We start from the raw sequence: 13,703 nt of genomic DNA on the forward strand, positions 1-13,703 counted from the left end.
CTTGGTGCTCGAAGAAACAAGACGTGGTGGCTCTATCCTCCGATGAAGCCGAATACTTGGCAGCGACAGAAGCCGCTAAACAGGCCATCTGGCTTCAAGAGCTAATGAGTGAGATCACAGGAAGAGAAGTCCAAATAACACTGATACGCGTGGACAACAAATCAGCTATAGCATTAGCCAAGAACCCAGTATTCCATCGACGCAGCAAGCACATTCACAAGCGGTTTCACTTCATCAGAGAATGTGTTGAAAGAGAGCTCATTGATGTGGAACATGTACTGGGAGCAGAGCAACGTGCAGACATACTAACAAAGGCACTAGCAAGGATCAAGTTCAAGGAGATGAGGGAACTGATCAAAGTACAAGATCTAAGTGAAAATGGTGTGAAGCTTAGAAGGGAGAATGTTGGATAAGTTTCACAGAAAGATAGCTTAGGAAACAAGTTATTCATTAAAGATAAGTAGAATAACTTATATGTTTAGGATAATGATAAGATTCATAGATATACTTGTAATAGGATAAGCTAAGAGAGTCCTATGTATAAAGAGATCTAATGAAAGATGATCTCTACAATATTATAGGAAGAAAGCAAAGAAAGAAATAAAACAAAGAAACGTTTTATAAGTTTTGTGTCTTGATCGACTTTACCATCATCATCTTTAAGCTTCACATCTTCTCGTTTCTCTAACGTCTCTACTGGGTCTAACCATATCTCACCAAGCTCAGCTTCTAACCTCCAAGTGATCAGTCTAACCAAACTCAGCTCCAATCTTGAGCAGCTTCCCAGTAGCCCAGACTGTGATTACACAGATGCAAAGATCATTGTCGAGGGTGTTCCCGTTGGTGTTCACAGATGCATTTTGGCTGAAAGGAGCAAGTTTTTCGAGGAACTGTTCAAGAAAGACAAGAAACGTTCCAAGATTGAGAGACCAAAGTACCATTTGAAAGAGGTTGTGCCTTATGGAGCTGTTGTTGGGCAGGAAGCTTTTGTTCACTTCCTGAGTTATGTCTACACTGGGAGGTTAAAGCCGTATCCTTTGGAGGTTTCTACTTGTGTTGACTCTCTTTGTGCTCATGATTCTTGTCGACCTGCTATTGATTTCGTTGTTGTATGCTTCATCTATTCTCCAAGTGCCTGAGCTTGTTTCATCTTTTCAGCGGCGGCTTTGTAACTTTGTGGAGAAGTCTCTGGTTGAGAATGTTATTCCTATTCTTTTGGTTGCTTTCTATTGTAAGTTGACTCAGCTGCTTGATCAATGTATTGAGAGAGTGGCTAGGTCAGGTCTCTATAGGTTCTGTATCGAAAAAGAGGTTCCTTTAGAAGTAGCTGAGAGAATCAAACAGATTAGTCTCAAGTCTCCACAAGAGGAAGAAGAGAACAGTCCCAAGGTTTCAGATAAAATGCTTGAGAGAGTCGGGAAAATCCTCAAGCCCTTGGATTCAGATGCGTTGAGTTTGTGAAGCTTCTTTTGACCGAGTCAGATATCACTCTAGATGAAGCCAATGGTCTGCATTACTCAGTGGTGTATAGTGATCCCAAAGTAATTGCAGAGATACTTATGGTTGCTGATTCGCCAATGTGTTCCCTCTCTATGCCTGAAGATCTACAGATGAGACTGTTATACCTAGAAAAGAGAGGTAAATGACTGATAATTGGCAGATTCTTGTGACATTTCTGTTGAACCATTGAGCTTTTTTTTTTGTTGCAGTGGGGCTTGCTCGGTTGTTCTTTCCAACAGAAGCTAATGTGGCTATGGACATTGCTAATGTAGAAGGTACAAGGGAGTTCACTGGTCCTCCCCCGCCTTCACATGGGTTAACAGGAAACTTGAGTCAGGTTGATTTAAACGAAACTCCTCATGCAAACCAAAAGACTTCTTACTCGTATGGAGGCTCTAATGAAAACAGGTAAGAAGAAAAAAAGATTTGCTCTTCTTTTATTTTTCTCTTGGCTGACTCCACTACACGTTTCACAATGCAGTTGAGACAGGTAGAAGGTATTTTCCATATGGCTTAGAGGTTTTAGATAAGTACATGGAAGAGTATATAGATGATGATATTCTCGATGACTTGCATATTGAGAAAGGATCTCCTCTGGAGAGAAGACTGAAGAGAATGAGATATAGAGAGCTTAAGGATGATGTCCAAAAGGCATATAGAAAAGACAAAGAGTCTTGTCTTTCTGCGTCATCCTCTCCTTCGTCTTCTTCTTTAAGAGATGGTCTGGAGAACTCAGCATGAAAATAAGTTGAATATGATTAGATATGTCTGCTCAGATACTTATAGGTTCAGTTTTACTAAAGATGATGGATAGAGTTACTTGTACAACAATAAACATAGGAATGCTCATTAACCCAAAACATTCTAACTACATGCAACCTTTTGTATTTTTTTGTTTTATATATTGGTATATGCTTTTAGACTATACAGACACTGTCAGATACATGAGACTAAAACAAAAATAGATGAGAAACATGATTTTTTTTTTCATAGATGTATATTTACATAGTTGCAAGAGAAAGAGACTAATGGTGGACAAGAACCACTGTTCCAATTCCAAACAGCAACCTGTAATAATGCATTCTGAACAAGAACTGTCACTGGTAAGTCCCAGTAAATAAATGTTAGCTGAATTCTTTGGTCATTGAAGATATGGGTATCGAGCAGACCAGGAGGGGCAGATAAGTGGATAACAATTTGCTGAGCATTATTCAGTTAGTCTTAAAGGTCACTTTATTGAGTTCAGTAATGCATCAACATTAGCTAGCTATCCTCAACTGCACCACCCAAATATCTGTTAGAACATGGTCTTTTCTGCGTCCTTCTAATCCGGTGAATGAAGTTTCCATGCAACCTAGACTATAATATTTTATAATAACTCACAACCAATAATACCAATTTGAGACATTTAAAAAAAAAAAAAAGTCTACGGTAATAAATTATTAATAAGTTCAGCGTGAACCTCAATTTGTTATGGGGCTTTTCAAGAATTATAGATAAATTAATCAGTGTTTCCGTAGTAATTTCGATGTTTTAATCACAAGTCAGTCACACATGTCGTAATCACGAGCCGTGTAATATTTTAGTTTTGTTTTTTTTTCCTGCTTCTTTTGTGAGAGTAATATATTTGGATTGAGGAAGCTCTTCTTGGTTGGTTCTCTCTACTCGTCGTCCATTGAAACTTTTCTCCGTCTTTTCAATAGAGTAACACGTTTCCCATCTGCCATATATATATTTTGATCACAGAGCTTCATTTCATCAACGATCATGCCCACCCCTGGAAACAAGAACATCAACGCCAAATTGGTCTCTGTCATTTCCCTGTTTTGTAGAGATTCTTTCTGGGCTCTTCTTTTGTTTATTCTCAAGTAGTGAATTCGACTGACAAATTTTGGAGAATTTTGATTGGATCGTTAATCCCCAATCGGGCAAATTTCAACGTAATTTGTAATCGTTATAGCTTAAAAAATTGCAATTATTATGAAAGTATTAAAACTAGGTTTTGGAGTAAAAAGGTTGTATATTTATTGGATTTTACGATCTGGATTGCTTTGTTTATCTTGTTATTCTGATCTGATCAATCATCGTTTATGTATGTTAGCTTCTGTAGCAGAAGACAGTTTCTGTGCTTGTGCTCTAAGATCGTCTTGTGTTGATGGAGACAATGTTTATAGGAGTAAGAATGGAGATTCTCCCATTATTTGTTAGTTTCAGAACAGTGAGAACAAAACATACGATTCTTAACATCTTAGTCATCTACACTAATATGGTCCAATCTCAAGGACTCGGAGGACCAGAGAAGGATATTAAAAAAGCCATCGAGACTGTCGTAAAGGTTAAAACAGTCTTCAGAGCTTATCTACATTTCCCTTAGAACAAGACGCGGAACAACATTCATCGACTGCAGTTCCTGTAACCAATGAATTACACGAGAGCGTCGTTATATTGAGCGGAGAGTTCAATTTGAGAGGCAAAACAAGGCGAAAAACAGTGGGGATCAAACGTTTTACCTGGAAAAGGAGCTTGCATGCGTAAGGGAGTTTCAAAGTAGCAATGCTATCACCATTTTTACAAGTTGAACAAACTGCCTTCTTCAGCTTGTAATCGTAATATCCCAATAAACCGCAAGCTCTGCAAACCTGCATTTATATTTTTTGTTAACAAATATTCACAGATTTTGCCACTTATCAAGAATATATAGTGCATTGTGATTTATATTACCTGAACTTCAAAAGGATCACTAGAGAGCATGAGACGCTCATAGATCAACATGCTGGCTCCATAAGCAATAAGACAATCTCGTTCCATTTCTCCCACTCGTAAACCTGCGACAGCATTAGAGATTGCAATTTTAAGAAAACAACAATTCATGGTTGAAGAAGCGCATACCTCCATTTTTAGATTTCCCTTCAGTTGGCTGTCTTGTCATCATCACACGCTGTCCACTCCCTCGCGCATGCATTTTGTCCATGACCTACTCGTCAACATATAAGTGTTATGTTTGTTTAAAAAAATGGTTTAGATAGGTTAGAGGAAGCCTCACCATGTGTTTCAGTTTCTGGTAATATATTGGCCCCATAAAGACGTATGTTTGCAATGGCTCGCCACTGAGACCTGCGAGACACTCAAGGTCATCATCGCAGAATTTGTACAAAGAAAGAATCAAATTTCAGTGAACATGATAACCGACACTGGGTATGGATTTTAACATATATTCTGCGATGTTATGAAGTATCATTAAGCTGTACCTGAGTATAACAACTCCTTCCCACAGTAGGAATAGCGATGCTTCACAAGGGTCTTACTGAAATAATACAACATTCGACAACATTCAATGCCAGAACAAAAGTTTCAACATAGAAGAAGAATCCTCATATTTAAGAGAGAGAGAGAGAGAGAGAGAGAGAGAGAAACGGTACCTTATATTTTCAACCGTGTCAGCATGACCACTTTCTTCTCCAAAAGCACTACCATAATGAAATCTACCAGAAGACACCCCAGCTTTACTTCCAAGAAGTTCCATCATCTTACCTACTGTCATACGACTGTGACAAGAAAAAAATGTTGATAAATTCACCAGTTATAATACATAATCGTAAGTACAAAAACTTCAGATGAAACTTCAAAATTTTGAACTGAAGGGATTAAACATATACGTTGCTCCAAGTTGGGTAGCAAAATATAAAACGACTTGGTCCTAACTATAAAGTTCATATAGTAGGGGAAATGCAAGGGTAACAATAGAGCAAAACTTCCACGAGAGGCCCTGGCAGTGTGAGGATTAACACCCCACACACATGAACTCGCAAACAAAATGAAGAACTCTTTTTCATTTGGCTCTTCACTATACAACGGCATTTCACATGCACATAGAAATTAAAAGAAATATTATGTAGAGTATATTCTATGACCTTGGAAACCCATGAGGATTCATGATCAAATCAGGGCAAATTCCACGTTCAGAAAATGGAAAATCTTCTTGCTGAACGATTGTACCACAAACACCTTTCTGCCCATGCCTACTGCTGAACTTGTCTCCAAGCTAAATAAGAGCCACAGCAAGACAGGATTATCACTGTAGATAGAATATGAGGCTTGGGGCTAGAAATATAAAAGTATTGAAGATAAAATTTGTCACCTCTGGTCGACGAGTATGTCGGATGTTATACTTTATGCATAAATTACCGTTCTTGTGAGAACAGAGAGCAACTCTTTCGACCACTTGTGTCTCCCCTTCAGGACCTTTAAAATACTCTCTGGCCGGACGATATTGACTGGAAATTGAACAAGAGATTGTACAGTTTTGCTTACAGTTATAAAAAACAATCATGATAAATATGGGGGAAAGTTAGTGGATTACGTGTCTGATGGCGGAGATGTAATGTTATCTCTGGTGTCAACAGGGATTTGTTTATTTATATACACATCATTCGGTCTAATAATTTCCCCTGGAGCAGCGATTCCATCATCATCCAGTATCTTAATAAGAAAACAATAGTCAACATGAAAACATATTCAACGTGAAGGGAAAGGCCACAGTCAAGCACACAAGAAATAAACAACGAAAAGGTAGAGAAAAAAAAATGCCTATGATTGGTTAAGCACAATAAGAACTGTTAGGCTGAGGACACATGCAAGAAAATGTACTTACCTGCATCTTTTCAGCATCTGGACCTGTTCTTTCTGGCCTTAGTATTCTGTCCACTGTATCGTTACCATACTTCTGGCAAGTAGCAACAACTCTGTTTCACAAGACAATACAAATACAAGCAAGAAAACATAACAGTTAATGCAAGATACGATATCTCAAAAGGAACGGAGTTTTGCCTCAAAAAGAAATCCATTACGTTTTCTTAACAATGCAGCGTTCAAAACCACGATCTAAGGAAGCTTTGTTCATCACAATTGCATCCTCAATATCGTACCCAGTATTACTCATCACAGCAACTGTTGCATTTTGACCTGCTCCAAGTTTATCGTATCCAACCTGTTAATAAGCATAATTTATTAGTACCATATTATTAACACATCCCGATTATAGCAAAGACACTAACCAATTCAATTGTTCTCGTTGTCAACAGGGGTCGTTGAGGATACACCAATAGGTAAAGCAAAGAGTCCATCCGGTTTAACTATATACAAAGGTTGTAAAAAGCAAAGTCAGTGCCTGAGAGAGAGAGCAAGGTAGAGGCGTTAAAGTAATTAGACTTCACATGACCAACTTAAGTAAGCAAAGCCTTGGATAGCACAACAGGAAACAATTGATCTAATTAAGTCATCAAAAATGGAAAACAGTACGCTACGATTCAATGAAATGATATGGCAGAGTACAAATGACTTGCCTGGTTGTAAGCAATATTTCCCATCGCTTGTTTTCCCATAGCGCACTGCACACAAAGTAACAGGACTATTAAGTATAAACGTGATGCAAACTGAAATTGCAGCATCTTATGTCATAATGTCTAGACACACAAACCTGGTAAGTATTTCTAGGCGACTGATTATGGTGAGGGTAGGGGATAAGACCAGCAACAACCCCTAAGATGGTGAAAGGCTCAATCTCAATGTGGGTTACGTCTTTCATGGCTTCACTTTCGTATAAAGCAATCTTAAAACAAGGAAAAATAACAGGGGTTATTTTCAACTGCCTATGGTGCAATAGAATATAATACATCTAGAAAATGGAGACTGGCACGAACCAGCGCATTATTTTCCTCATTAACATCAAGATACTCGATCAAACCTTCACGAATGAAGTCATCAAAAGTGCGAACACCATCCTTCAAGGAAATAGAAATCAGTCAAGCAATGTCTTTAACTGATACCACTAAGACAAGTGTACATGAATCTGCGGGAGTATAACACATGTACCTTTAGTTCTTTCATGTGGTGTTGTTTAACTCTTGATTCTCCATTCTCTGCTATAACAAGTGGACGACACACCCGCCCACCATCAGAAGCAACGTAAACACAATGCTGATAAACACACACCGTCAGTCCCAGTGAACATTTGTGTATTCAAGAGAAAAACTTGGCAGGGATTTAGGAAATAATCGTTTCCTGCCTTCATTAACAACAATGTAAAAAGTTGAATTTTAAAAAAAAATGAAATCATCACTCAGCTGTAACTCTTCTCTGGAAATCACTCAAAGAAGGAGAGTTATCAAATAAATATCAGGAGCTTCCTCAATCTATTTTCAATTCAGAATTCTTAATTGTGATTCCAAGCTTTACCAATGCATATTACCTTATATAACGTTTAGATAATACATACACAAGAACACAGCAGTAAATTGGGTTATGCTTGATGGACGAATGAACACAAGCTATAAGGTGCATGTGGCCAAACGTAGAATGCCAAAAATGGACGAAATACCTGCTTTTCGTTTATGAATACACTGACGAATTCGCCAATTTTCCCAGCTCTACGCAGCCTTCTAAGTGAATTGGCGAAGTACTGAAACAACAATGTAAATTAGTGAAGACGTGCAAAGATGTGTATTCCGTCTGTTGCAGATCCATGTGTTTATGAAAGAGTACCTGTGGCCTTCTATGTTTGCCAAGTATTAGCCCATTAAATATGACCAAAAACGAGTCTGGAGTATGCAGCTCCTCTGCTGACAATACTTCCAGATCTGTAACACCCAATTTGAAGCACTGTTTCCGGAAAATCAATTAAAACACACGGATTCAGTACTTAATTGACAAAACCCACCGAAAATACAGATGACTAACCAAAGAAATGACAACGGAGAAAAAATTAGCAACCAAATACCATAGCAACCAATGGGCCTTCCTCTTGATCCGTTGTGACATGAGTCATTAAAGCCAAATTCTTGACAAGCCCACAAGATTCTCCTTCAGGGGTATCACATGGGCAGAGCATGCCCCACTTATAAAGCAAACCACAATGCCAAAATCAGATTAAGTGAATGTTCAAAGAGAAGCAGTAATTCTCATCACAAGATCACAGCAAGACTGATAAAAGACAGTAGCATTGGGGAATTAACATTTCGGCATCGCCAGAGACAGAGGACCGACACGTGTCAACACGTGACTAGTCTGGATAACTTCTGTGGGGCAGGATACCTCTGTTTAATTCAAAAAAAAAAAAAAAAAAGACAGTAGCATTACCTGGCTGGGTTGCAAGGATCTAGGCCCACTAACTTTTCTGGACTTTTCAAACTGTGGCGAAATTTTCGTAATAGACCCCAAGCTCCCAATGAAAGATAACCTTGTCAAGACCTATATCAAAAGATTTCTTAACATATTGTAGCACGAAGGAGGCTAGAGACAATGACATACACATATATGTATACAGAGAGAGTAAGACTGACCTGTGTCATGCCTTTCCTATGCATTCTGAACCTTTTAATATCAAAGTTTCCCGTGGAAAGAGTTCTTTCTAATCCAAAAGAAATATTATGATTCTTTTCTCCAGTGAGACACTGCAAGCACATCACAAAAGATACTGAAGTTGTTTGTACTATCGTTTTTTTTCAATAAAGTAACTATTTCTGAAAATCGACTCCATCCATGTTATTCCAAGGCCAAAAGCTATAGAGAGAACAATAAATATTCTAACTGTAGAAATTCAAGTTGTAGTGCGATATCCAAGGGAGATGCAAGTTCATAAAGCAATTACCAAACGACATCATAACAGTAGCACCTAGCTAAAAACTAGTTATGAGCCTACTGCCAGCATACTTACTTCAGAAATATGAAAGGAAACTGGTTCATAGTTATAACAACACCTGAACTAGCAGGGCAGTATTTTTCACTTACTTGAGAAAAATCGAATCGGCTTGCCCGGTTAGGTTTTTGAAGGATAGCATCTACTTTTTTAATGGCCTCGGTGGTCATCGTTTTGAACAAATCCTGTAGCAGCGTCAAGGAGGAAAATAATTACTAGAAAAAACCTTACAAGAAAAAGGAAGAGAAAGTACTGCGTCTGGTAATATGTTTCAGTGATACCTCAAAGAGAAGAGATATTAGTTGTCCAGACAACTCCAACCGCTTGTTACCAACATAGTCCTACAAGGAGATACACATTTGAGAACACAGATCCAAGCAATATGAATTTCTGGGTTATAATTAGACTTCTCTCCAGATTATATTAATTTATTCTCTGGACTACAAGTTATAGTCATCATCATCACGTCAACTCAACTCTTAAATATCATTGGCTCTTTTAAGTGAAGTTCACGACATTTTGTAAGCCATTTCAGAATGTCACCCTGTTTTTTAATTTGCCAGCTTTAGGTAATCTAATATGTCATGCAGCAGTAATCCTAAAAGTTAAAAAGGCAGACTTCAAATATATTCAACATGTACAAAAAGAAATTTCCAGATAGAAGGCTACGGTATTACCTTGTCATCCATGGAATCTTTGTTCAACATTGCTTCAATCATTCTTCTCAACATCACCCCAACATAGAAACATTTTTGGCGATAATTGTCATCACGCACCTTAGAGAGAAGAATATAGCAAGCAGTAAGCAAAGAGTAAAGACTAAAATTTCAAGAACCAAAAGAAGTTGAGATACTTACAGGTACATGTGCAAGGAATAATTCTCTCAGAATGTATAGAGCTCGGCCATCCTAGTAGATCATGTAATACACAATGTATGTAATACACAATGTGGAATTTTCACTTAGCAAGATAACTTTCATATTCAATTTTGCAGGATAAAAACAAATCACCCATCTGTCTGAAGTTGAATTAGAGAGTGTAACAGCAGAGTAAATAATACAAACCTTTTCAGGTGGTCCATACGATGATCTCTTCACCTACAGAAGTTAATAACGAAAAGAATATCAATCTTGTTGCAAATTCACACAAGTCAGAAACTACCGTTAAACTACCATAGGCTGGTAGTCTAGTCTTTTCTTCAGCAGGGTTTTTATCTCTCTAGTTGCATCACAAAATGAGGTGGATCCAACTAACTATAACAGCATAAAGTCTATGCCCATTACTTTTCAGCAAAGATAGCCACGAGGTATGGCTTTTTAAACACTAGAAATAGATTTTTTCACAGGGTAGCAACATTTTTTCTGTTTTCTAGGTAGGTAACTTTGAAATAAATCTCTAAGAGGATAAACACTGCACCTTTGCTTCAAGATAGTCCAGTGCTTGTTGTCGTGTATTCACACCTTCACTAATACACTCCTGAAATTAGAAAAGCATTTCGAGGGATAAATATGGCGCTTCACAGATCAAGGCTCATCAGAACCCACAGGTTGAACAAAATGACATGTGAAGAAAATGAAATGCATCAAACTTCTAGATTTAACAAAACGGACAAGCTAAGAAATTGGTTCCTTATGGCAAGCTTTATGCGTGGCAAGTTTACTTTGGCAGAACATTTTTATCGACAGAACTAATCAGCTAATTCCCGAGTTATGCTAACTTGAAAGCTTTACCATTTAAAAAGGCCAAAAAAATTAGTCACAAAAAAAAAACAGGTGGCTACAATACTTGCCTCCATAGAAGGTAGAAGTGATGCACTAAAACGGGGATCCCTTCCAACCATCTGTACGATCTCTTGGTCGCTCTCCATTCCCATAGCTTTTAGGACGATTATTATTGGAATCTAGAACAGATTACATGCTCAGCCAATAGATTCCAACCCTGAAAGATCGACAACTAAAGAGAAGGACGTGATGATGTATCTTCACCTTTTTTACAAATTGATGTAGATACAAATATATCTTCTCCTTCTCCATCTGAATAACTGTTTTGCTTTTCGTTGTTTCACTGCTGCTTGTGACAGATGCATTTATGCTGGCAATAAGCAGTAAGAGACAGAATCAGCAAACAGAGAAATTGGTATGTAAATAGTGGGCGAGTAAATAATGGAATGCAAATGCTACAAGGACTGAAATCATGTACGGGATCACTTACTTCCCTTTTTTATCAGAATCAATAATAATCCTATTCTTAGAAAGTTGTTCTTGTATCAACAACACCTGAAAAGAATATAGCAATACCAACAGAATCAATATCATGGCTTCAGATCAAGTAAAAAGGAATAAAGGAGTCCATGAAGAATGGGATAAACGGCTGCTCAACGGCTACACATACACACAATTGAGTCTGGACTTTGGAGTAAAGAGAGAATAATATACGACTGATATCCCAAAGTCAAAAGTGCAGACAAGTAGCCAATCTATAGACTTCATAAAAGATGGCTCTAAGAAGATTATATATAAGAAGCATGAAGTGTGATTACCTTCTCGGTTCCTTTGATGACAAAATATCCTCCAGGATCAAGTGGGCACTCACCTGGAAACCAACACAGGAATACAATAAATGTGATGAACAAAATCAACGCTTGAAGATAAGGGTTTACAAACCCAATCTTGCAAGTTCCTCTTCATCTTTTCCGTGTAATACACAGCGGCAACTCCTCAACATAATAGGCATCCTTCCGATAACAACCTTATCCTGAAACAAATGAACAACATATTAATCCCGAAGTCCTGAACTTTATTTGATGAACAGGATTAATGTATAATATTTTTGCGATTCACCTTTGCACTTATCGTCGTCTTTCCATGAATTCCATGAACATATTCTATGTTGACATATATCGGAGCAGCATACCTGATGTTTTAGAAAAGCGAAGAATGTAAAGATATTCTCAAAGAGCCAACATAATGAGAAGAAGCCAATATTACGTCATGTCAGCTAGTCGGCACATGTGTGGATTGATTACTTCCGCCGTACCAACATTTAAAATAGAGGGTTCACCAACATAGACATCCTTAAACCTGCATCAAACAGCACAATCTCAATTTAATATACATATCAAAGGACTGAAAAAGCCAGCCATCAAGTATTCAACTTTAGCAGAATCTCACTCCAAAAAAATAATATATATTTTTATCAGAAATACGATAAGAAGATTAGACGACCATAGGTAAATGGAAGGGTCGAGAGTGGACGTAATACGAGAATTCGCACGAACAATCTTCTTGATCCCGACATTGATGAAGTAATTGAATGAATCAAGGTGTTGCTTCACAAGTCCTCTCACCTAAACAACAAGACAATTACACACACATATACCAGGAGGGCATAAATACACAAAATGATTATATTGGGTGTGTTATGTGAACCTTGAGAAACTCAGGGACGAGTTGAAACTTATCTGCTGTAGACTTGATAGGAGCTGAAAGCTTCTTCTTGTCGACGAAGTTGTCATCGTTCATCAAGCTGTAAGAGAGTAACATTTAAAGCATCTGTAAACATCACAATCTGTAATCGATGAAGAGTTGATGAGGAAGAAACGTACTCTAAGTCTTCGTGATCGAGTACCATCGCTCTTTAGATTGTCAGTTATCTGAAATCGAGGGAGAAATACGATTAATTCTAGTTCCGTTTGGAGTTTCATCAACGGAATGATGAGTGAAGAACTTACCGGCGACGAGGATTGATAGATTCTAGTACAGTCGGAGGTTTAGGGAAGGGGTCAAGAGACGGCGAAGCGAGGGGTGGTGTATTTAAACAATTAAAGGGTTTTAAATACTTAACCACCCGATCGTTATTTGGGAAAAGTTAAATACTACTATTATTTATCAAATCACCCATTCGCAACTATAAAATTGCAAAACAGTCCCCTTCCTCTATGCAATACTGTATATAACTTAATAATTTAAACCCAAAACCGAATTTGTATAATTTAGTAAGTTGGTATTTCAGATTAATACTATTAGAACCAGCTGAGTTCAAATGGGTATCCAAAAATTCAAATAACTGAACTATGTATATTTTTGAACTAGGAGTTAATCCGCGCTACGCGCGGGACTATTTTGATTTTTAAATGTTAACTATATAGTTATTCATTTGGACGTTGTATTCTGAACAACAACGAAATTCTAAATTGTATCTTTGTGTGAATAGTAATTTCTTTAGAAAAAACCAAAAAACTATACATTTTTCATATAGATGTTTCATATAGTTTTCCATTTTTTATATTATATATTTACTTATTATTTAAATTTTCTTAATTTGTAGGACAACTCTTTCAAATAGTCGTTTTTAAGTTTTTGTCACAAAATAGTCATCAATAAGGAAATAACCAAAATAACCCATTTTATTTTGAAAATTTTAATATTTCTTTTTTATTTTTCAAACTTTGAAATCATATCCACAAAACGCCACCTCATAACTCTAACTAAGTATAGTTTATTTAACCTTA

General features: G+C 37.3%; 1 protein-coding gene and 1 pseudogene across 4 annotated transcripts; one reads left to right on the forward strand and one right to left on the reverse strand.

The window, feature by feature from the left end:
• The first annotated feature begins 644 nt into the window (after positions 1–644).
• Positions 645–2,241, forward strand: LOC106324183 (annotated as a pseudogene).
• Positions 2,242–3,667: 1,426 nt separating this feature from the next.
• On the reverse strand, positions 3,668–13,012 carry LOC106327811 (DNA-directed RNA polymerase III subunit rpc2-like). 4 transcript variants are annotated; one of them, XM_013766078.1, is made up of 39 exons: positions 12,924–13,012; positions 12,798–12,845; positions 12,622–12,718; positions 12,418–12,539; positions 12,181–12,273; positions 12,034–12,106; positions 11,857–11,947; positions 11,733–11,785; positions 11,405–11,469; positions 11,179–11,284; positions 10,983–11,093; positions 10,610–10,669; positions 10,258–10,290; positions 10,051–10,101; positions 9,871–9,969; positions 9,475–9,534; positions 9,286–9,378; positions 8,838–8,948; positions 8,635–8,745; positions 8,276–8,392; positions 8,041–8,157; positions 7,877–7,957; positions 7,372–7,476; positions 7,200–7,280; positions 6,977–7,108; positions 6,843–6,887; positions 6,555–6,632; positions 6,348–6,487; positions 6,152–6,242; positions 5,861–5,979; positions 5,639–5,774; positions 5,412–5,542; positions 4,920–5,045; positions 4,749–4,804; positions 4,544–4,614; positions 4,390–4,474; positions 4,222–4,325; positions 4,011–4,139; positions 3,668–3,910 (listed from the first exon to the last, which is right to left on the reverse strand). In XM_013766078.1, the coding sequence occupies exons 2-39, from the start codon at positions 12,821–12,823 to the stop codon at positions 3,860–3,862; spliced, it is 3,450 nt and encodes a 1,149-aa protein (XP_013621532.1). In that variant the 5' UTR covers positions 12,824–12,845; positions 12,924–13,012; the 3' UTR covers positions 3,668–3,859. The 4 variants fall into 4 exon arrangements, 2 of the variants coding, with proteins under 2 accessions (XP_013621532.1, XP_013621533.1); XM_013766079.1 differs by lacking the exons at positions 12,622–12,718; positions 12,798–12,845; positions 12,924–13,012 and having other exon boundaries at positions 12,455–12,539; XR_001267522.1 differs by lacking the exons at positions 3,668–3,910; positions 4,011–4,139; positions 4,222–4,325; ... (1 more) ...; positions 4,544–4,614; positions 4,749–4,804 and adding an exon at positions 5,259–5,361 and having other exon boundaries at positions 5,016–5,045; positions 5,406–5,542.
• Positions 13,013–13,703: the final 691 nt, after the last annotated feature.

Source organism: Brassica oleracea, chromosome C2, assembly GCF_000695525.1.
Source record: "Brassica oleracea var. oleracea cultivar TO1000 chromosome C2, BOL, whole genome shotgun sequence".
In the NCBI taxonomy this organism is placed as follows: domain Eukaryota; kingdom Viridiplantae; phylum Streptophyta; class Magnoliopsida; order Brassicales; family Brassicaceae; genus Brassica; species Brassica oleracea.